At 38.2% G+C, this 23817-nt stretch overlaps 1 protein-coding gene across 2 annotated transcripts in view; it reads left to right on the top strand.

Annotated features, from left to right (window-relative positions):
- PRMT3 (protein arginine methyltransferase 3) overlaps positions 1 to 23817 on the top strand; it is a 62492-nt gene that overhangs the window by 1529 nt on the left and 37146 nt on the right. For both annotated transcript variants that reach the window (XM_074884830.1, XM_074884829.1), the window contains exons 4-10: positions 979 to 1028; positions 2343 to 2445; positions 4123 to 4276; positions 7531 to 7672; positions 10709 to 10774; positions 16800 to 16921; positions 21584 to 21683. In XM_074884830.1, coding sequence (XP_074740931.1) covers positions 979 to 1028; positions 2343 to 2445; positions 4123 to 4276; positions 7531 to 7672; positions 10709 to 10774; positions 16800 to 16921; positions 21584 to 21683 — 737 coding nt within the window. The remainder of the gene's footprint in view (positions 1 to 978; positions 1029 to 2342; positions 2446 to 4122; positions 4277 to 7530; positions 7673 to 10708; positions 10775 to 16799; positions 16922 to 21583; positions 21684 to 23817) is intronic.

Below are 23817 nucleotides of genomic sequence, written 5' to 3'. Positions count from 1 at the left end.
CACCTAGAGGTCAAGTAACTGAGCTGTACTCCTGGTGTCTCTGAAGCGGCTGTTTGTGGTCTTGGTCTGTGTTGCCTCAGGTGAGCACAGGAGGATGTACCCTCCAGTGTCTGCTTCACTCTTTCTGAGTGAAGTTTGAGGTTGGCTTTCACTTGAAGCATTTGTGTGTTTAGGCCAAGGTGGTGACTGAAGGAGGATAGAGGAGGATGTATGTGAAGGGAGGGGGGCTTTGAAAGATTTAGGTAAGTGCTGAACTACTGATTCTGACATCCATGTCTTGCTGCATATAGAGGAAAATTTGAAAACAGAGAAGGAGAACGGTGTTGGAGAAATGGTGTTTTAAGAGCATGCACTAAAAAGGAGTGAGAGATAAAATGATGGGAACTATGTGAAGCATTTAGAAATCTGCAGGTGAAGTAGTAAGATCTGGTCTGTTTTTTGTCTAAAATCTAATGGGAAGTATTTTGAGTTTATGCAGTGTCCTCACTAGTCTTGAGGAGAGTACATAATCACATTTAAACAACTTATTTCTGAGTAAGGTGTCAGTTTTAAATCAATATTGGTGTGTATTCTTGATGAATAGGATCAGTTTATATTTTGTTAAGAAACCTAAAAATAAGAACAAAGAAACACAACAGCCTAAAATATTAGCAAGGTAGCCAGTAGGACATAAATGTGCCTGTCCTGATGCAGTTGCTTGCTAAATGAATGAAATCCCTGCTCATAATCCACATTTGCATGTGTTTCATTCTTAATTTGTGGCGAATGCATTTGTTCTGAGGGTGAGAATTTCCTGGTTTAGTCCTAAAGAGAAGAAAAATGTAGATGGCAAACATAAGATAGGAAGGCTGCGCTAGATAATGATGCACACCCCAGGGGAAGCTGGCCAATTGAACAAGTAATTAGTGTTTATATAATTGTAAAATGTATGTGGCTTTCCATAATGTAAGCTCTCTTTTTTTTTTTTTTCCTTTTCAGGACTTGATTTTTATGGATACATTAAACTAATAAACTTTGTTAGATTAAAGGTAGGTGTGCCACGTATTACTTCTGTAATTGATGTCTGGAGAATGGGAAATCAAGATGCTGTGCTTTCAATTTGCCCTTTTTTAATAACTGTATGGAATTTTATATTTCTAGAAATAAGAAATCATGGGAATTAAAATAGCTGTTGATGGGTTTATTTAGATATGAAATTGTTTTCAGTTTAAATACAGTTAATTAACGTGAGTTTTGTTGTTTCCAGAAGAGGATGTTCGGACTTGCAAAAAGCCTGCACTATGTAGTATCGTGTCTTCTTAATTCATCTCGGCCTTTGACTTGCTGTCTCTCTCCAGTAATGGAATCATTTCTTGATAACTGAAGTTTCTCAGACCTTGCATGTGTCTTGGCATAAAAGAGTCTTTCCTGGGGATGTGAGCTGGCCAGACCCTTACTGCAGCATTAGTAAAGACAACAACCTTAGGTTACAGAACCTAAAATTCATCTCTGCTAAAATGATACCAGAATCAGGAAAGCTGATGAGAACCTACAGTTTTAAGTTAGGCCTGGGTATCTTTTGTCTGTTCTGTGACTTGGAAGTACGTTCTTCTGTTGTTACCTAAAAGTTTAGGTTTAGACTTAATACTGTCTTCTGTAACTAAGCATTTTTTACTTGAGTCTTGAAACCTTAAATTCGCAAATAGTTACTTAAGGCATAACTAGCTATGGAGAGTAAACACAGAAATGAAAAATCTGAAGTCCAGAATCTGACCTCTCCTTTCCTGACAAAGCATTAACTGGCCGGATGCAAACAGGAGAGAACAAAGCGTTTCTGACGTTTGTCCCTACAGCACTGTTGGTGTAAAAACACTTGGCATGATTAGTATCTTGGCTTTATTGATTAGCCCCGTTGTAAGCTGTGGGTCTGACTCGGCCAAACACTGAGTAGACTTGGTTCTTGCTAACAGTGTAATCCTACGAGTGTCCTTCATTGTCTTATCAATCTGCTGTGCTTTACTGCTTGTGCTGGATTCCTTGATCCCATAGCTTCCTGGGTTTTGGGACCCAGAGTAGCTCACAGGTGCAGTTTGATGCTATTCCCTGGTCACCGTGGTTGTGTCCGTTTGCTAAGGTGAGTACTAGTTGTCAGAGCCGGGATGGAAGCCAGAAGTTCATTTCTTCACTGTTCTCACTAGTCATGCTTTAAAGTAGTATCTTTCTCAGCCTTTGCTACAACGCTACTTTAATAACACCCTATTTATTTTAATGGGTGGAAGAACAGATCTTTGCCTTATTTTCTTGAATGAGATTGAAGGGCTGGTGTTTTCAAAGAAACTTAGCTTACGTGCTCTTCTGTCTAGAAACCAACAGCAGCATGTTTGAGTTCGCTCAGCAGCCCACTGCCTTGGGAAGGAGAGGAATATTTGAAACCAGAGCTAGAAGATGATCTCCTCCTTCAGTTTGGTAAATAAATACATTTCAGTATGACTGTACTGCGTTGTAGGGTAAATGTGGTCTTGACAGACTTCATGTCATACGAAGTATCATCACCATTACTCAGTTGAGTTATGTACATGAGATAGTCCACATACTAGCTGAAGCTGGGCGCTGAAATTTTTACCACAGATTATATGTTGTTTTTTAATGACTGAAATTTCCATAGCCCTGTTTTATTATCCGCATTCGCTTATCATAGATAATGACGTTCATAGCAGAGATGCTGTATGTAGTAATTAAGCAGGTCAAAGAGATACTTCACCCAAGCTTCATTGGAAGGTTTATGAAGCTTTTAAAGCTTCTGAGTGTAGGTATTTCAAATCAGATGCATTCATTCAAATATGTATGCTCTAAACAAGGAGCAAGTAATTTGTGTTGTTGAAAATATCTTCATCTTTTATACAGGTTCTATTTTGGACCAACCCAGTGTAAGATGCTACAGTGGCATAGAAGAGTTCTGCCACTTTAGTGATTCTAGGGACCAGTACAAGCAGCCTTAGTTTCTCTCTCATGACAGTTCATCAGATGGTCTTGAAAGAATTCAGTTTGACTTTTGAACTTGGTTTTGCTGCCCATGATCCTCCCGCTCTCTTCCTAATCTGCACTTGATTGTACATCTTTCTTTCACTAAACGATAAGGTAGTTAGGGCTTGTGGATTTTTTCTTGTCCATACAGTCTGGAATGCAGTTTGGCCCTTTTCTAAGTAATAATGTGTGTTAGAGAACATTGATTCATTGCTTCAGGGATTTTACATTTCACTGTATCAGCTCCTGCTTAATGTGTGTGCTTTTTGCCCAAGCTGTAGACTTTTGAGATGTGTTGAGGAGCCATTGCAGTTGCTGAAGGATTATGGGGTAATCTCAACCTCTGAAATCTTACTTTAAGTATCTGTGCTCTGTTTCAGTCCCATGGGCCAAATAGTCTTCTATGATTAAAAGGAATAGATACGTGTTTTCTAATGAAGTCTTTTGCCCGATAAGCTGGCAGTAACTTCTTCCTATATCCAAAAACACAGTAGCACTATTTTTTTATCCAGTAACATCTGCTGAAATCAGCAGCTGAATTTAGCAAGAGGTGAATGGGACCTAGTGCTGAGTCTGAGGTTTGGTAGTTAAAAAGTAGTGGTTCATGTAGGTTCTTTCTGTACATGTTGTTTTGAGTTTTGGGTGCTCATAAGCTTTATAAAAGCCCAAGGAACTGGTTTGAAAATTGCGAGTTAGTTTATAATTATTAAGAAATTTTGCATTTATATACCTTCTTACCTTTTACCGTTACCATTAGCATCCCTTATAGCCTCAGAATAATATAACTGGAAAAATAGAGCATAGGACTGTAATTAACTTAGTTACAGTCTAAACGTAATGTCTGTTTTATCAATAAGCAAACACTGGTGTTTAAAGAAGCCTCAATTCTGGATTTATTTCCTTTGTTAACATAGAGCTTGCTTCTAGCATACTTGCTTTTACTGAGCAATATTGTGTTCTGCAGTTAGTCCTATCAAATTCAGTGGTGCTTCTTGTAAAACAGGCTGCTTGTACAAATCATCCAAAGACAGAAACAGCAACACTGAAAACATCATGTTCATAAGCTGCTGTGAAGCACCATGTGACTGCTAGGTGTTGTTTTTTCTCCCTGTTTATCAGATATAGAAGATCTTTGTGAATCTGCAAATGTTTTGCCTTCTAATGGTTTAAATGATACCATGGTACTCCTTGAACAATTAAAACATGCAGAACACAGAGCAAGACTTGCAGAAGCAGCCTTGGCTAGAGCACAAGATGATCTTCAGAAAATGAAGTAAGTGCTTGAACTGAAGTTTTGGGCTTTTTTTATTTGATGTGTTTCAGGTGAGACCAGATGTTTGTGTTTAAAGACTAAGAAATTCAAAGAAGTGGTAGAATGTAACTATGGAATAGAACTCATGACGTTTGAAACAGCAAAGTATATTTAGGAAAGCTAAATAAGCACATGGCCCGGAAACATGTATTTTGCTTCAGACAACTCTGTTTTTTAGATGCTTTTCTGTTGGTACTCCAGATATGAATTTAAACATTGAAGATGTACACAATGGAGAAGAGGGAGGTATTGATAAATTAAATATGGGACTCTAAACATTTTCAGAGATGGCTCCAGTTACTGTTAGTAATAGAATCCAGTTACAGTTGAGAGAAATTAATAAACCAACTTAGCTACTTTTAATTTCAGTCTCAGGTGTGGGTTCTGTTAGTAAGAATATTCAGAGCATCACAATCAGGAATCAGGACATCCCCATAGCTGTACATGCTGCTTCTAAATCTTGAGGTCTTCAAAATATGGATTGATGATGCTCATGGATAAAATGGGAATGTAAACTTCTTTTTGGGTCACATAGGGTTGAATCCTGTACAACCATGTCATGTCATGACCATGCTGATTGGGCACTGAAGAACTGAAATTGTGTTTAAGAGACTTGGAAAAATAATTCACGTTCTTTTGTGGAAAAGCAGAAAAAAGCCTTGTTTTGTAGAATATGTTTGGGGATTCATTTTATGTTTTGAGAGTGCACGTTTCATGTTATTAGTAACTAAGTATACCAGAATAAATTCATGTATTCAAATCCAGTCAGCTGTGAAAAAATGAACACTTTTGTCTTCAGCTGGGTTTAACTTCTGCAAATCATACTTCATAGCATACAGCAATTCTGATATCTCTGTGTACATTATGCATTAATTCATCATAAACAATGAGAATGAAAGAACTTTGGCATTGTACTTCGAAAACTTGGATTTTTTTTCCTGTGTGTCTTGTCTTGTTCCCGTGTTTTTCATTTAAAGAAAGAAAAACATTTTCAGGTCATCAGTTGCAATTTCTTTTCAGCTCTCTAAACTTCAATCAGGCTTATGTAGATTTCTTTCTGAGGTTAGTATATCAAATGATCTGCTGTTGTAAAAGGGAGACGTTAATTTTTCTTCAATTTAGGCTCTTCAATTCAGCAGGGATCAGCTGGCAGCAAAAATAGCATAGTTTTAAATTACAGACAGATGAACCAGTTGCACTGTAGTAGTACACGTGCTGTAATTCATAGTGATACTGATTCATGCTGGAGGTTACTCTGAAAGAGACTATCTACAGATGTTTCCTTTCAGGTAAACCTTTGTGAAATAAAGATAGCTTAGAAGTTTAAGGTCCTCTACACTCTTCTTACTCTACATCAGTCTACGGTAACCTGTTTTTCTTTTGTTTTCTGTCATGGAAGTAGATATATACCAACATTTAGCAGGCTGGTTGTCTGACTTCAACTTCTGGAGTAAAAAATCTAGATACAGGAGAGGTCTCGTGCTCTACCTACCTACCTAGACTTCTTGGGAGACTAATAACCGTAACTTCTTTTAGTTGCAACATGGCTGCATTATGCAGGTCTTGCTCTCTAACGTGGAAAAAATGTTTTAGGTGTTTTAGTGACTGCCTGTTCAGAATCAGTCGTGCAGCTCCCTAGAGGTTGTTGCATTCTGAGCCTGGGAATAACAGTATGAGAAAACTCACTAGTTGAGTATGAAATGATTTCTGCAGAAATGTTTTTCCAGGTTTGCTAGGCTGAATATAGACTTGTAGAATTATGAGACTTGAAAGAGGTACAAAGACAGGTAGCTTGGAGGCCTAGGCCTTGTTTCTCCCCACAAATGGTAATGGTTCTATTAATCAGGTCACCTCTAGCATTTGATACAAGATTTAAGAGCATGGCTTGTATATACTGAATTTTTTTAATCTGTCCCCTGTTTAGAGGTGATGCTTTTGTTTTTACTTATCTTCTTGATTAAAAATGCAGGAGGGCAGCTCTGTCTCTAGTGTTTGTTGGGTACTTGTGTTGCATGCATAGGCTGGAGGAACTATTGGCTGAATCCATTTTAAATAATTTTAAATTTTAAATTGGGTTTATATCTTACAAAATGTTAATGATACTTAATTGTATGTCATAGAATTTTTAAGTTTCAATTTTTATCATTTTGATATTTATCTAAAAGTAAGAAACATGTAAAATGCTGTGATGAAGAACAATATTAAAAGTAAGATCCAAACCTTACCTATATGTCATAGGAATTTTTTGGTATTGACAAACTTTCAATACAAATTTCTTTCTCTTCTCCATCCAAACTAGTTAAGTAGAGAAATATTTGAAACGTTAAGCCTGAAATAGTATTTTTTTTGTTCTATAAGGATGGTAATTGGTAATGAGATGTTACCTACAGCTTCTGTATTTCTGTAAAAAGTTCCTATTTATGAAAGTATGAGCAGTGTTAAAGGTGAGCTTTGGCTGATTTGCAGTGGTCTAGGATTCAAGCTTTGTTGATGTTGGTCTGTAGACCTTGGAGAAATATTGTCTGGCTGAAGCATGTTTGCTTTTTCACTTCATTGTGGGTATAGTACAAGCTGTTTGCTTGTCAACTTTTAATTGTGTTTTCATGTAAAACCCCTGATTTGTGTATCTTGACATCAAAACTGCTTTGAGAAATGAGAACGTGTGAACTAGGAATGCAAGGCCGTGGAGGAGGAAAAATAAGCAGCATGAAATGAAAGTAATAAATTGAATTTTAAGCTCTGGTTTGTTTCCACCCAAATGCTTCAGTTTTAAAGTACTTCCTTCTACCTTCCACTAGTCCTGCAGTGGTGTATGGTTTGTAGTTCTTGTGCTGTTCGTGGTAATGAGTCTGTGTCAACCTAAAAAACACGTTGTTTTGACCGCTGTGGTACTAGCTTTTGTACTAGTGAGCACAAAATAGAGAATTCCTCCCTAAAAATAGAAATGAAGTGTGAATGTTTCACTGCTGATCTTTGCTGGTGGAAGGCAGAGAGTAGCCACTGCAGGAGGGTGATGGAGGGAGGCTGGCGGTGCAGCAGCGTGGCGGAGCCGGCAGAGGGAAGGTTGTGCACGCTGAAAGCTGGTCCCATTGTTGTCAAAGCCCCTGTGCAGTCTGGAGTCCTTATCTCTTCTCAGCCCCTCTCCCTCCTCACCCCTGCCTTCTTTTCATGGTCCCATAAACATGTCTCAAGGGTGTATTTCAAATTGATTACAGACAATTTGCACAGGATTTTATGATGAACGCAGATGTCGGGAGCAGCTCGTCATCCAGTGCCATCGCAGACCTTCACGAGGATGAGGATGGTGTTTACTTCAGCTCCTATGGGCATTATGGAATACACGAAGAGATGCTAAAGGTTAGAAAGTCATCTCACCTGCATCTTAGTAAGACTAAACAGGCGAGATGGAATGAAGTGGGCTGTGTGCCCATAAATATACTGCAGAGCAGCTGCATTTTTAACCCTTTCTATACATGACAGTTTTTTCCTAGGAGTTGGCTCGAGACATCTTTTTTCAGTTTTATTTCCTTTGTATAAATTCTGTTTTTGGGAAGCACTGGGAACATAAAATCATTTACTCTACAGATATGCTTGAAGATATACAACAATATCTGTACCACAACCTTACCTTGCCAAAAGCAGCTTTTTCCTGGGTGCTTAAAAGATAAAGGATAAACCATGGTACACACAGTGAATATTTTCCTAACAATTGATATTTGTTAGGCCAAACCATGTCTCAAATATTGTGGTTTCCTGTTGCATTTGGTAAACAGAAATTGTTGGTATTTGGGCACAGTTCAGTGTATTGATAACATGACATTGGACAGCTGGAAAAACTATATGCTCCTTTTATATGATAATGATGAAAAAATGAATGCTTAAAACTCTTCAAAGGTAAACTTGTGTATTTCCTTTTAACTTCAAAAAAACCCCAAACAACTTATAATGACAGGTAAATCAAAATCTCCTAATCCTTCCTTTCAGAGAAAGTGTCGTAGTTCTGAAAGTTACAAACACTTCTATCATTTTAAGGCAGAGTAAATACAATTCCTGCCTAATGTGGAGATAGAATACAGAGTTGTGAAGTGACTTTGTCCATACAGGTAGCTTATAAAGTTTTCTGCTTTGTAAATCATTTAGCGGCCCCCATGTAGAAATACACATGAATCTGTGTTACGAATAGTATAAGCATGAGGTTAATTGTAAGGGGGGGCTGGATTTTACAGAAGCACAGAGATGTCTGCAGAAGTAGAAGAATGTTTTCCAGAATGTATAGTCTAGAGAAACTGTAAGTCTTGAAGATAAATAAAAATGCAAGAAGTTAGGTTTTCCAGTTGTATAAAGGTGTCGTTTGAGATGACAGAGGCTATAGGATGAGGAATCCTTTCTCTTTGCTAATAAAGTTTATAATAATTAGGCATCTCTGCACAAGGAGATTGGTATTTTATTGGTTTCAGGGAATGTTTGTCAGAATACTTTTAAGAAGACTTTCCTAAATATAGGAAACCAGTTGCTTTTTATCATGTGCGCATTGAATTTTTTCCTAGGTGCTAGGTATTCACTTTGATTTTTATTTTTTATGTCTACCTTATATAAATATAGTGACTTGCTACATGGAAATTTTTAAGAAAGGAGCCTTGCTGTCTGAATTTTAAGTCTTTTTCTGACACTGTTCAGTTTTGAAACCTTTTTTTTTTCTTACACCTGGTAGTGGTAGGATGAAGTTTCAGTTTGGGTTTTTTTGCTGCAGATACTTCAGAGATGGGGGAAGAGTATTGTGACTTTACCAAATGGCTAGTGTTTCCCTTTATTTTTTCCTCAATAATTTCTTGACTATCATCTTAATAAATGTCTTTGCCATTTTATTTAAAAACAAAAAAAGCATTGCACTGAAAGAGCAAGTGAGAGAATGGAATTGATGAATAGAGAGACCTGAAGTGAATGACCATGGCTCACTCAAGCAGCAGTGCATATAGTAGAGACAGCAGCTAGAATTATATTGATTAAGTTGGGGCAGTGCTGAGGCAAAGGGACTGGGCAGGATGTAAGGCTGAAAGCTTTCCAGCTGACTGCTTTCTCGATTGATGCTGGAGTCTGATTTTTTTTTTTTTTAAACTTTTTTGGTCATTTTAGCAAATCCTATTATATACTGCAATAGAGGTAAAGTATTAAAAATAGTTGCTCTGAATACAACATCATAGTGAACCAATATGCTTTTAAAGGATCAAAATTTCTTTTATTCATGTTAATTATGTACAATTTTCTAAAATCATCCCTAACTGTTTGAGCTCTGTGTGTATGTAATAATCCTCCTGAACTTAAAACTGGGTTTTAGGATTTTCAAGCCTCAAAAAAATTTATTTTGTCTCCAGAATTTTTATGAACATATCCTTTGTTCTCAGTCTCTGGTTTTGATCTTGTTTTCTAATAAAATAGATTTTGTTCTTTCTCATTAGGGAAAATTTCTTTAGTTTCTGTATTGTTTCTAAAAACTGTTACCTTCCATAGTAGAAAAATGTTAACTTAAAAATTAGCAGTTGGATTTTATACTTCAGTATTATTTATAGACTGGTCTTTCCTAGACAAAAAATGCTTACAATTTTTCTTTTACTTTGCTCTGATACTTGAACTGCATCAGCAGTTCCAAAACCTATACTTGGCTGTCAATTTGTGTACCTGCTGATGCATATTAAGAGAATCAATATTTTAGTAGATTATCTTGCTGGTAGATTGAGCTATACTGTTTACTTTCGTATACTAAGATACTATAAATGTTTAGTTATATGCTTGAAAATGTTCCAGCTTCTTAGGTCATGTCGTATTACAATTAAGTTTGTTTATTACATTGGGCTTTTATAGAATGGGCTGTACACCTTAAATTACTAGCTTGTCAGGTTTGCAAATTTCCAACTTGTTCTGTAATAGAGGGTTGATCTGATCTACCTTTTTTTTTTAAAGAAATCTGTGCGTCACAGGAGCGTCAGAATAAAATGATACAAAATGTTTTATGAGCTTGTGGCTCAAATTTTTGCCGTTGTACAGGAAGTTGTTATGTAAAGTTGGTGCAGTATTGCCACTCTTATTACTGGTGTTCCTGGAAAGTGATGAAGAGATACTAAGAACTTTGAAACATCCAAAATCAAATGCAGCAGGTCAGAAAACTGTAAGCTAATTTCTTATTTGTCCTCCAGAGGCTCAACTGGCTTAATCTGCAAAGACAATAAATTCTGAAAGGATATTGTGTGGGAAGTGTCGTGATTCCAAAGCCCTTATAAGTACAGTAGCCACATAACATCGTTAGGCAAAGTTAAAGAGCAAGTTTTTCAACGTTTTTGAACAATACGATGTACCTAAGTAGAAAAAGTGAATGCTTCTTTATCCTTTGAATCATAGGATAAAGTGCGTACGGAAGGCTATCGTGACTTCATCTATCAAAACCCACATATCTTCAAGGACAAGGTAGGTAAAACAGCTCAGAAAATACAATAATTTTTGTGCTTTATTTTTTCTCAAGTGGTAGAAATCCTTCAGGTTGACTACTTTGTAGCTTTGGGAATGGAATATTGCACTGACAAGATTTGATTTAATGTACTTTGGCTTTATTAGGTGGTAGAGTGCTATTCAACTGCTGGAGGGTGCAAAGTGCTGATAACAGAAGTGCTGATAGCTATTGTCACTGTTCTGTGTGCCGTGTCGGGATGTTCATTAATTATGTTGGTGGGGTTAAGTTGAGCCTTTCTTGTCCAGTATATAAAGTGGAATCTATCTTAGAGGGCCTCTTGAACAGAATTAAGTGAATTTCAGTTTGTGCTTGATAGTAAACACATCCTAGAAGCACTGTGGAATTAGAACTGGGGAAGAACTCAGGTGCAACTGATTTATTGAATTAGTGTTGTTTAGTCTCTACACTAGGTTATTTTTAAGGGTCTAAGAACCAGGAACTAGAATTTCACTTGCAGTGAGGAGAGATTGTGCTGGCATTTGTTTATAATCTTACTGTGGTTATGACCCCTGCCCAATTTACAATCCCCTTCTTGTCTTCTCTGTTTCCATTGGCAATTTCTGAGTTTGTTGTGTTCTGAGTGATGCTGTGCAGCCTTCTGTTCTGGATTATCTTTCCTCTGTTTAGTGCTTACTGTTCTTGAGCTATGTGTATGGATATTTCTTAATGTGAAACCAGGATGTCTAGGTTTATGGAGGGCAATCACTGTTGATTTTTATTTTGGTTTTGATTAAGGCCTTGATAATAAGTGATAATACAAAGCTTCAGAATAGTTGTGGAAGTAATAAAAGTGCACCAATCTGATAATTCCTCGGTTGAAAACTGTGCTCGATATGGTTTTGTCCTAGGCGTGAGGTGTTTCAAGGTAGATGATGCATACTCTTTGTATGTCTTAGCTCAGTTTTCTTTTAGCAACTACAGCAGAAAAATGAGGAACAAAATTTTCTTCCTTTTTTTTGCTTCAATCCATATCACAAGCCTGTTTCTACTAAACCTTTTTAAGCTCTTTAATTATAATGAGAAAACAAGCAAAAGTGTAGAAGCAACATGCTGCCAGCCACTTAAAAGATGTGGGTGACTGCGTAGCTGGGCGGCTCATCCAACAAAGCAGAAAAATCAATTAAGGACAGAAAACTTTCATGGGAGAAATTTAGTTTCGCAGGTGCCTCTAACATTGATAACTGCAGGTTTTCACAGGATAAGACTGACCTTAAATTACCTGGATTGAGTGTCCTAGTGGAACAGTAATTTTTCAGAACTGGTTGCATTTCTCCTGCTGTATGGACATATTGGCAACATGTGAAACAAAACACAGATGAACTGTTACAGATGACGTTGTTTCAGCCCCAGCTGTAGATGCACTTGCTCAGGAAACAGCTACAAAACATGTGTGCTTACTCTGTTTTTACTTCACATGAAAGCATTCAAGTTCTAAAGAAAAGCTTGTCTACTATTGCAACATCTACAAACTGGTTTCTGAACTTGCTGTTTTTACAGCATTTTTTTGATCAAGATTACGCCAACTTCATAGTGTATCCAAACTTGTCATATCATGTAGCGGTTGAATGGAAAGAAAGATTCTCAATTGCTTTGCGTTCCCAACAGTGTCCATCCAGGTAACAGTGCCCCACTTAACTTCTATGTCTGGCTAAATGTTGATGTACACTGGTACAGTTACGGAGAATCTGTGGGATTCTTTTCAGAGATCTAGCTTTGAGGTAACATCTGGTATAGACTTCTGCTGAAGGAACTGTTAAGATATCTTGCTTAATTTATGTATTGTATGATGCTCTCAGAATCATGAGTGAAAACTCCAACTTGGGGAAATAGGCTATTTTATCTTAAAGTTTAATTACAATTTTTAAATAAAGTGAGTAAAAGTCTGATACTGTTATTTCCTAGAGCTCCTGTATGGTATTCCTCCCTAGAAAATACAGTGATGCTTTTTGTTGCTTCTGAAAGGACACCTGTAAGGTGGGTTGGGAGAAGCTTGTTCAAGGAGCTTAATTGGTTGTACTAGCTTTTGATGCAAATCTGCAGTATCCCAAAGAGGTGTGGTTGCACAGTAACAGATGATAACAGAATATCTAGGTTTATTATGCATACTTGACTCAACATACTTTATTCAGAACCTGTCAATTTGTGTGTTCTTTCTCAGCTTTTAAGAGAAATTACTGAAACTTGAATGAGTCCTGCTTGCTGCCTTTATTTTCAGCCTGTCAGATGTACTTGAGATGAGAATAGGACCACTTAGATTACCTCACAGGGCTAGTTAAGGTGGCCTTACTCAGTAAAAGGAAATGTGATCCATTTTACAGTGAGAGTATTTTTCGGTGGAAAAATAATTGGTTAGAAAAGCACTACTGCCATGCTTAGTTTTTGTTGTAGAATAGAAGTCTGAGGCAGGCATCAATGCCATATGGAGGGAAAAAAATGAGGTTTTAAACATCATTCCTACTGAAAGTTCAATGATGGCATTAAGTTAATTGGCCAGATTACCTGACCTCCGGTTTTTCTGAATTTGAAGGTTTTTCTTCCTGTTACTGAAAGTAGAATATCAGTTTTGATTAGGCTACAGAGAAGGATGTGATGCTGCAGTATATTATGGTATAGTCAGATCGCCGGTCCAGCTGCTCCAGATCTCTGGTGAGAGGCCATATGTGATCACCGCAAGAATGCGTTAGCTGTAGACCCTTGTCCTTAGGCTAATTGGTGATCATTCTGCTTGTCTTTCCATTCCTCAGATGTGTTCCAGCTTGTATATTTTCTCTCAGTTCCTTTTTCTCCACCCCCATCCCCTGCCTAAGGCTAGATGAGTTCCATCTGCGTTTTTAAGTGACCAGGGCAGCTGTCCAAAGTGGTGTCTGTTTTGATTTTTTCCCAGTTTGTGGTGATTGCTCTCTTTCATGGAACTGTACATTAAGATCGTTCTTTCACTGAGGTTTATTTTTGGCTCTGACTTCCAGCTTTCATGGCTCAGCAATTTTGTTAACTACCCTGGGTTAAGTGTTAGAATAGGTGATGTTAGGGGGCGTGAGATTTCAGCAGCTGCAAGACCATTGATTTTAACTTTGTATTCTTGGCTCCAGAAGACTTCAGCCTAAGGATTTCTGTAGCCATTACATACTCATGTAGCTTGTGAATGAGTTAGGGAATTGACTCCTATTGGAACATAGCTGCAAAGAGTTGTAAGTGGAACAAGTAACTGTCCGCAACTTCCGTGGCCAGCCTCTACACAAGATGCTGTAAAAAAATTCATTGTGCTAATGTTTTTTAGTCTGATTACAGATTGTAAGTTGCTCTAGCAAGACAGGTGGCAGTCAACTCTTCAGTCATTGCTTCCCAGTACACCACAGCAGGCGCTCAGTTACACTGTGCTGCTGAGGATAAATGGCTATTTTTATTCATGCTGGCTTCAGAATCATTATTTTGTATCCACCATCAGAACATGTAGAACTGTATGCAAGGGAAGGCGAGCAGACCTAATGTGCAGAGCATTCAGGTGTTTACTTTGAAGCTATTTGTCGGGTGAAATTTAAAAGTTTTTGTTGTGCCAACGCAAGAATGCTCAATAGCTCATAAGCCAGAAAGTTTGTCAGTAGGGTGCATTATTGGCTTGAAATATTTTCTAAATGGGATTATAATTCTCTAGTGTGGGATTGACTACTGAGTGATTTGATGTCTTCTCTGGAAAAAGATTTAATGTCATGAAAGCTGTGAGAATAGCTTTTACAACACTGGATGCTGTGCTAAGGAGAGACAGTGAAATAAGTTAATTTTCTCTTCTAATACATTATTTTTATGACTAGTAATTCTGACTCAATGTTCTTGTTATCTTAGAAGTGTTTAAGTTGTGCTTACTCTCTTGTTTAGGTCTCTTGTATGGGAAAGGAAGTCTCTCTTTAGAGTTTCTGATTCTGGTAAGGCCTAAGTGCTATGCATGGTACAAGTGACTACCTAGTGTAGTGTTTAGGAAACTTTTTTTGATTTTCAGATTTCAGAACGTTCTTGAGTTTAGTGCTTAGAATTTTTTAACACTACTAGTAAAGCTTGATTGTATTAAGTAGAAGTCTAACAGTAAAGACAACTGATACTCTGGGCAATGCAACAGAATGCACCCTTGGCAAATTTGCAGATGATGCAAAACTGGGAGCAGAATTTGATACAGCACATGGTTGTGCTGCTGTTCAGAAGGGCCTCCGTAGGCTGGAGAAATGGGCCAGCGGTGGTCCTGGGCAAAGGGCTCGGGACAATCAAAGGGCAATGCAGAGTCCTGCAGCTGGGGATGGAGGAATAGCCCCAGGCATCAGCAGAGGCGGGGGCCTGCTGGCTGGGAAGCAGCTTTGCAGAGAAGAATTTGGGGGTCCTGGTCAACACCAAGTTGACCGTGAGCCAACAACACGCACCCTTGGGGCAAAGGCAGCCGACCAGCCTCCTGGGCTGCATTAGGAAGGTGACTGTCACCAGCAGGTCAAGAGAAGTGAACTTTGTCTTGCGCTCAGCCCCAGGCAGACAGCCGTGCCCCAGGGAGATGACTTCTGGAGCGCTGTGCCCGGTCCTGGGTTCCCCAGTGCAAGAGTGAGATGGATGTCATGGACCAGTGAAAGGCCACAAAGCTGAGGAAGGAACAGGAACATCTGTGATGCAGGGAGAGGCTGAAAGAGCTGGGGTTGTGTTATCTGGAGAAGAGAAGGCTCAGGGGAGATTCTTATTGGTGTGTATAAATGCCTGGTGGTGGTGGGAGTAAAGGAGGTGGGGCTAGAGGCTTTTTCAGTGGAGCTCAGGGACAGGCCGGGAAGCGACGGGCACAGGTTGAACACCAGGCAGTTGCCTTTGAAGCCAAGGAAACACAATTTTACTGTGAGGGCAATTGCACAGTGGCAGGGGTGGTCAAGGGAGGTGGTAGAGTCTATCCTTGGAGATACTCAAAAGCAGTTTGGACATGGTGCTGAGCAACCTGCTCTAGTTGACCCTGCTTTGAGCAGGGGGTTGGTCTAAGTGATCTCCAGAAGTCCCTTTAAATCTCAACAATTCTATGTTTCTGTGAAACATCTAATGTGAAACACAGCTTAAAAACCTACTGTAACACATCCAAGATTAAAAGCGTTAGTTTTTAAGCTGTTGACAATTTTCCAGCAGTTAGAAGAAACACTACTATGATATTGAGGCCTGAACAAGGCTACTTGGTAAAATCTCTGCTTTATGAAGTTCAACACTGGTGGCAGCTCAACTCTACTTATTAATGTATTTGATACTGTTTTCTCAGATGCTTCACGTTTTTAAACTTTTCAATCTTCCTACAGTAGCTAAGATGTGAGATGTCAAAACCAAACATTTGCATGAGTCTTGTTGCTATGTTGAGTATACTTTTTTCAAGTGTAGTGATGAAGTTCATTCTTCTTTCATGAAAACTTGGGCATGCGATCTTCCTGGATTTTTTTGGTCCTATTTTGATTATAAATAGTGTTAGAAAATATTTCCAGGTGTTAAAGCTGTGCCAGTTAACATTTTGAAATTTAGTCATCTTGAGACATAGATGTTGTGAGGCACTGTGGCCATTTCTACCACAGGATTCCTAAATAAAGTTTCTGAATAGACTCTTAATGAGAAACTGTACTTAGAATATGTTTTTTCAGTGCCAGTGCTGAATTAATTTGTTAGTGATTCACTGATTAAAATTGCTCAGACTATAATTTCCTGTTTCTCCTGTTCATGTAACTATTTAGTTGCTTGTGATTGTTTCCCATGTGACTGAGTTAATCTGCAGCTGGACCTAGTCTGCTTGATTGTCTATCGGTAGCAGGTAGTAGAGGGTGTGGAACTGCAATTTGACATGGATATCTCTGCATGCAATAGTAAAACTTGATGCTGCCATTTGTTCCTTCTGTTAGAATATGGTATCTCACTGATGAGCTAGAAAGACGTGTGGAAAAATCATAGCAAGGGAAGATGTCTATTTTTACCTCCATTTATTCATTTCAGGTGGTTTTGGATGTTGGCTGTGGAACTGGAATACTCTCCATGTTTGCTGCCAAAGCAGGCGCGAAGAAAGTGATCGGAGTTGACCAATCGGAAATAGTCTATCAGGCCATGGACATCATTAGGTAGGAAAAGTTCTAAGGGAAGTATGGCAAATATTGTGGTAAAAGGTTACTAAAACGCTGGTACTAGTTAATGATCACCCGTCACTCAGTACGTGTTTTATTGAAGTCCTTCTTTGTCCTAAGAATTAACGCGGGTTTTGATGTGCAGTAAAGCTGTTTCCTGTTCCAGTAGGGGTATTTGAAACAGGGCTGTAGGTAAGGCAGGATGTTTCCCAGACCTTCCTTGTAATGTCAGCACAGGGCTAGTGCTGCTTTGCTGCAGAGGTTCCGACTGACTGCTCCCAGTTCATTTGCATTCTTAAGCTTTAAATGTTGCTACTGATAAAATTGTAAATTTTTAGACAGCAAACACAAGAGTTGAGACATGTTCCAAGAGGATGTGAGAAACTTTTCCTGGCTGCCCTACTTTGAGTTAAAGAAACAGTTCTGATTTAGATAAACCCAGTAAAAGTTGTTTAAGAGTGTATGTGTGTATATAGTTGTTTCATTTTCTGTTTCTATATAGGAATTTTAAATAATGATACAATTTCTATAATTTTCTATATTACAGAAAAATAATTATAGAAAGTATGTTATAGAAGTATAAAAATTAGAACTATAGAAATATAGACTTTTTTTGTGTTGGAAATTAAACAATTCATCTAAATGTATATATATGTTTTAGATTGGAATTGTGATGTTTTTAAATAAAAGCTTGTCAAGCATTAGTTAATTTTAACAATTGTAGCACATAAAAAGGAGACATTTAATGTGGCTTGCTTTGACAAATACGTTTTATAATTATATGATATTTTAGTTCTAACTTGTGGAAAACCTTTCTCTAGTAAGGTTCCCTGTGCATTGGTGTATTTAAGGGACTCTCTGTGAGAATAACAAATGTCTATTACTCTGTGTTTTGTTCCTTTAGAAAACCTGCTGACCTCTGGTTTTCATGCTAGTTGGAAAGTGATTACCACTGCACTGTAATATTTTCTGTAGTTTGGTGGGGGGAAGGCAAACCAACCAAGCAAAAGAAAAATTCAAAACTAAACTCATTTTGAGAGCATGCACACAGACACATGCGCATAGTCTACAGAGTTGCTGAGAAAAGTTGTCTCTGGGAGAACTACAAAGATGTCATAGAATAGTACAGGGTGGAAGGAACCCCGGGGCAGTGTGGGGAAGTATGTCTGGTCCAGTCCTCCTCTGTCAGAGCAGGCTTACCACTGACAGGTGGCTCAGGCCTCGGCTAGTCAAGTTCTGAACATTGCCACTTCTGTCTGAACTTCTCTGGAAAATGTGTCTTGTCTGACTAGCTTCGCTCTTAGTTTTGAAATACCAAATTGTAACTTCCATTGTTTCAGTTTGTGTCTGTTGCCTGTCATCCAGTCCCTGTGATACAAGAGAAGAGCTTGGCTCTGTCTTCTCTTCACCCCTCTGCTAGACAGAGGCAGACATCAGAAACCCATGCCCTAACCATCCCTTCTAAGGCTGAACAAACCCATTTCTCAGCTTCTCCCTGTATGTCATGTGCTCTAGCCCCCCATCATCATGGTGGCCCCTTCACTGGACTCACTCTGGTATGTCAGCATCTGTCTAGTACTGGGGAGCCCACAACTGGACACGGTACACCAGATCAGTTTTGCAAGCATCATATTGAGGGGAAAGATCGCTTTCTTGACCTGCTGCTACCCTCTTGCCTCTATGACACAGTAGACAGTCGGCTACTTTTGCTACAAGGGCACACTGCTGACGTATGCTCAGCTTGTTCACCAGGCCCCTGTCGGGGCAGGGTGGGGAACAGCAAGCAGAGCTTATTTCTGACTAGCAGGAACCAATCCTTACGGTTTCATAGGGTTATTCCAGCCAAGGTGAAGGTCTTCACCTTGCCTTTGCTGGACCTCCGATGTTCCCATCAGCCCGTATCTACAGTCTGAGGTCCCTTGAAATAGCAGCCTTGCCCTCTAGCATATCAACTGTGCCCCCCTAATTCAGCATTATCCACTGACTTGTTGAGGGTGCATTCTGTCCCATTAGGTCACTAATAAAGGTGTTAATTAGTATCAGAACTATCATTGAACCCTGAAGGACACCTCTGGTAACTGTTTGTCAGTTAGACTTCATACTCCTTCTCTCAGCTCTTGAGCCTCATGGTCTAGATATCAGATGGGTGGAAAGCTGGTTCATTTATCCACTCCACATTTCACTAATTTACTTATAGAGGATATTAAGGGAGTATGAGTATATGTAAAAATAAAGCAATGGTATCTGAAGACATAAAAAGGATTTCCTAACATGAGGTACGAGAAACCTAGCTGTAAACGTGTACTCTTGATAGCTGAGGTGTATAGTTTTTTTTTCATTTTGATTGTTTTTGTAAGAGCAACTGTGGAAGAGAAAGTCCAGGTAGATACTGAGGAATTTGTGAGTGACAGTTTTTACATGAGCTTAAGTCATACAGAAATGAGGTTGCCTAGACAGAATTTTTAGGTTAGATAGCGCTTCACACATTGGAGATGCAACATTACACTCTTGGATGCTGTAAAATTATTCTATTAAATAAATGCCTATTTAAGGAAGTACCAAGCATTAGGTGCAACTTTGACTAAAATGTTTTTATGGCACAAGAAGTGGTTCTCTAAAGAGAACTTTTCTCAGGAGTCCTTGATATCTTCGGGATGGTTACAATGTGAAATAGTGTTTTGTTTCCAGTGTGTTATTTTCCAATGTACTAGATGACAAACTTAGGATTGTTCATATCTTTCAACAACTGCACAAAATAACAAAAAAATAACTTTATGTGTTATTTATACTTAGAGGAGGATAGAAGTATCAGCCAACACGTATTACCTTTGTGAGGAGAAGGGCAGTCCTTTAAGAAAAGCAACAAATCAAAACTTAAACTCTTTAAGAGTGAAGAATTGCCACCTGAAGTACACAGTGAACCATCAGTAAGGCTACACGTTTATAGATACCTTCTGCTATAAAAGGTTCAAGCTTTAGTCCCTCCCAAAATTGAGGTTCGTTCCTAGCATGCTAAGTACTAGAAACAGTGCAACCCATGTGTGTAAGTAAACTGGAATAAGTGGCCACAAACTTGAATAAGTAGCATGATTCATTCGTAGGGTTACATAGTAAAGTTATTTTTAATTAAATGCTTGCCTTCTCTTTTTCTTACTCAAAATAGCTGCCCATAAAATTTCTAGTGCAGTGAATGACTTGATTTTTGTCATTCATCACGGTTATGCTGGAATAGAAAGTTGAAGTATACTTCCTAAATAGCATCTCAGCCTTTTTGTAGGAACGATGTGTAAACTACATTGTTTTGTTTGGGTTTTCTATACCTTACAATTGCAAACAAGTATCTAATGAATTAGTCTTTTTTCCTCTCTTTTAAATCAAGTCCTTGTATGTGGTCATTTAGGATCCTTAGATCTCTTCTTGTCCTTCTTAAAATATTGTTGTGGTGATAGCTGTTTAGCATTTTGTCACTTTGAACTTCTGCTTTTACTTCTGTTTACAGCATTAAATATGATACTAGTGATGAACTGCTACTCTTCTAACAGAAGACTGTCATGTGTAGAGTGTTTAATTGATCTTCGCAACAGCCCACATGTTCAAGTAGCCCTTTGACCCCTTCCTTTCCCTCCCTTCATTCTGATGATTCTCCCATTGTCTTTTAGATTGAATTTTTAATGTGATTACTGGTCTGCACTGAAAGCCAGACAGAATGTAAGAGTAAGATATCAGGATAGGGAGGGAAGGTGCAGAGATACGAACTGCAGTGGAAAGATAAATTTCTGTGGTGGGAATACTTTTCCGCCCTCTATAAGAACAGCTATTGTAATAATGGTATGTGCAAGAAAGACTAATATGCTTTGCCAAGAAGAAAAATGCTAAATTTCAAGCACTTAGGTATTTAGTAATTCCACTGTTGTGCAGTTTTTGTTTCAAAAATGGTAGTCACGTCACAGTACCTTCCTCCTTACACAGGATGGTTGTACCCTTACTTGCCTATGAGGTAATACCTGATTACTGCAGTTACTAAACATTGCAGATGATTTGGCCAAAATCACAGTGGGGAGGATGCCTTTACTGTGGAATAACTGTAATACTGATCTAGAAATCACAGTGGGGAGGATGCCTTTAGTGTGGAATAACTATAATACTGATCTAGAGGGAATGTTTGTTCTCAGTGACTTTGCAGCTAGTTTTGTTAAATAAAAAAACCAAGTCGTGCAAAACAGCTTTGTAAGGAAGTTAATTTCCATTGCTATCCTGGTGTGATGAGGAGGCTCTAATCACTATAGACTTATGCTACAGGGGTCAGAGAAGGAGAACAGGGAACAAGCAACTCTGAGTAAAAAGGAGTGTCATTTTAAATTGTTGTCTTCTCTATTTTCCTGGTTTCTGAAAGCTTACACATTTGCATGCACAGCACATGGGAGGTATACAGATCTACTGTCTGCTATCTTTGCCTGGCACTTCTATCTGCTGCAATTTTTGGTTACTCAGAAGCATTCCCTCTGAAATGTAACCAAGAAGAGGAATATTACATTTTAGTGCTTTCTTGATGAGTTTAAAAAAAAATTAGCGGGGGGAGGGAGAAATGCAAAATATAGACATCAGTATATCTCTCTTGACAGTATAAATTGGAAATATAATTCATGTTGTGACTTGCAGATTAAACAAACTTGAAAATATCGTTACATTGGTCAAAGGAAGAATCGAAGAAGTTGATCTGCCTTTGGAAAAAGTGGATGTAATTATATCTGAATGGATGGTAAGGTGCATGAATATTCTTTTCAAGACAGTTATTTTCAGGAAAAAAAAATCTGTTGTCTTATTTAACTTGAAAAATTATTTTCTAAGCAATGCTATTTTTTAACCAAAGATCCATCATGCTTGCAACAGTGTCTTTGACGGTGTCAGAGAGGGGATGATGGTACTCAGATGCAGTTCCTGATCCCTCTTGTTCATGCTCTTTCAAGTCAAGGTTCTCTGAGTGCAGCTGAGCTGTTTTGGGTACAGCAGTAAGTTTCTGTTACGTAGTTAGTGTGCAAATCTAGATAAGTACTCTATTCCTCAATAGGGTACCTCTTTTCATGTGAAAGTAATGAAGAAATATTGTATTGGTTATTCAGCTAGATGATTCTGATGTGTAAAATACGCAGTGGGAAATCTGCAAATATATGTAGAGCTTAAAAACCGCTTTACTATTCATGGCACTTATTTATTATGTACTTTTAAAATCAGTTATTTTATTCTTACATTAAAGATGATGGACAACAGGAGATGCAGTATACCGTGTGTAAATGAGCCATTTGCTGCAATCCACTGGATTTCACCCGTTGGCCTGTTACCTTTCTTTCACCTGCTGGCTGATGACTTACACAGTTGTGCTTGCTACCTGCCATTGATCCTAATAAAGAAATCTGTGTGACAAGACCCAGTCCCAGGCTGAACTTCATAGGGACTGCATAAGTCTGTTCCTTACCAATGTGGTAGGAAGCAGCCCTTGTGACTTTTTGTGAACTTCCACTCTTCAGTCTCCTCATATTGCAGACCTTCAGAAAGCACTTGAAAACACAGGTTTTCTTCATGCTAGTTCCCACAGTTTGGGTTAAAGAAAAATTCTCTTGCCCTTCAGACTTAAGATCAATAATGAAAACTTTGAATATAAGTTACTTGTTTTGGTGTTTTGTTTTCAAACTGTGGCTGTTGTACTGTATGGAAGGGCCTTCAGGAGAGAGGTCACATGTTCAGTATTGATTCATATGTATCTAACTAGTGTCCAGGTAAAGGTGGAAATATATTTTTTGGTTTGCTTTTCTGAGGGTTTTTTTGGTAGTACGTATTTCAGTGAGCTGGAAATCTGCAAAAGTTTTTCCTCCACTGCTATAATGAACATTATTTGAAGCATGAGCTTAATTTAGTGTTGAGGTCACTAGTTTCAAGGAAGGTTTAAGCCATTGGCTTAAACTGAGGGTTTAAAAATAATGTGTTACGGTTGGCGATTTCTGACAGTATAGTGACTTCACTAGAAATGTAATTATAGTTCTTTCAGGGAAACTTCTGATCAGTTGCCTAATGTGTGCACCAAGAATAATGTTCCCAAAATCACATTTCTCATTCTGGAGCCCAAGATTTGGTTTTAAAAGCAACTTGGGCATTTAAGAGCTGAAGTCTTGTTGTAAATCACTGCCTCTAAGGTGAAGTAAAGGATTTCAAAAAGCAGCTCTTGTAAGAAATGAAGTATTGAAAGTTCCATGTTTCCCATTTGTGTGCTAATTTACCTTTTAATGTCATAATTACAAAGTCATGTGCATTTCCCTTAATTAGGTATTCTAAATATTTAGCAATGTTAGCATTTTTATAGGTTGCTGCAATACAGAGATAAAGAGGACAATGCCGTGAAAATAAGATTGATAGCTGCCCAGTGTATGCACTGTCCAGAAAGGAACATTATGTTGCCTAGATGCAAATGAAGATTCCTCTTTGTCTGGCTTCCTTGTGTGAATTTGCTTTTTGTTTTCCTTCCTTATATGATACTGACCACTGTGAAATCTTCTGTTAATAAGTAAATGTAGTGCTTGAAAACGTTGGAAATGAGAAGTGTGAGAGCAAAAAGGAATTCAGTATGTCAGTTTTCAGCTCTTTAGAGAATCTCTGTGGACTAGCAGGAGAATTCCAATGGGAACAGTGTGTTTTCTTTGTAACAAAAATATAAAAAGTTGATGTTCTCTTTAGAAAACAAACTGCTTTTAGACTAGTAAACACCAACCCCTCTTGTGGAGCCATAGCTTTGTTTTGCTTGGTACGGAACAGTGCTTAAGACCAGTACACTGTAAGCTTTTTTAGAACTGTCTGGAGCATCAGAAAAGTAAAATAAGTGTGAAGTGACAGAATGGAGGCAA

The sequence above is a fragment of the Strix uralensis genome, chromosome 15 (assembly GCF_047716275.1).
Source record: "Strix uralensis isolate ZFMK-TIS-50842 chromosome 15, bStrUra1, whole genome shotgun sequence".
NCBI classification, from domain to species: Eukaryota; Metazoa; Chordata; class Aves; order Strigiformes; family Strigidae; genus Strix; species Strix uralensis.
Note: the sequence above shows the minus strand (reverse complement) of the source record. Positions and strands in the feature narration are given on the sequence as shown.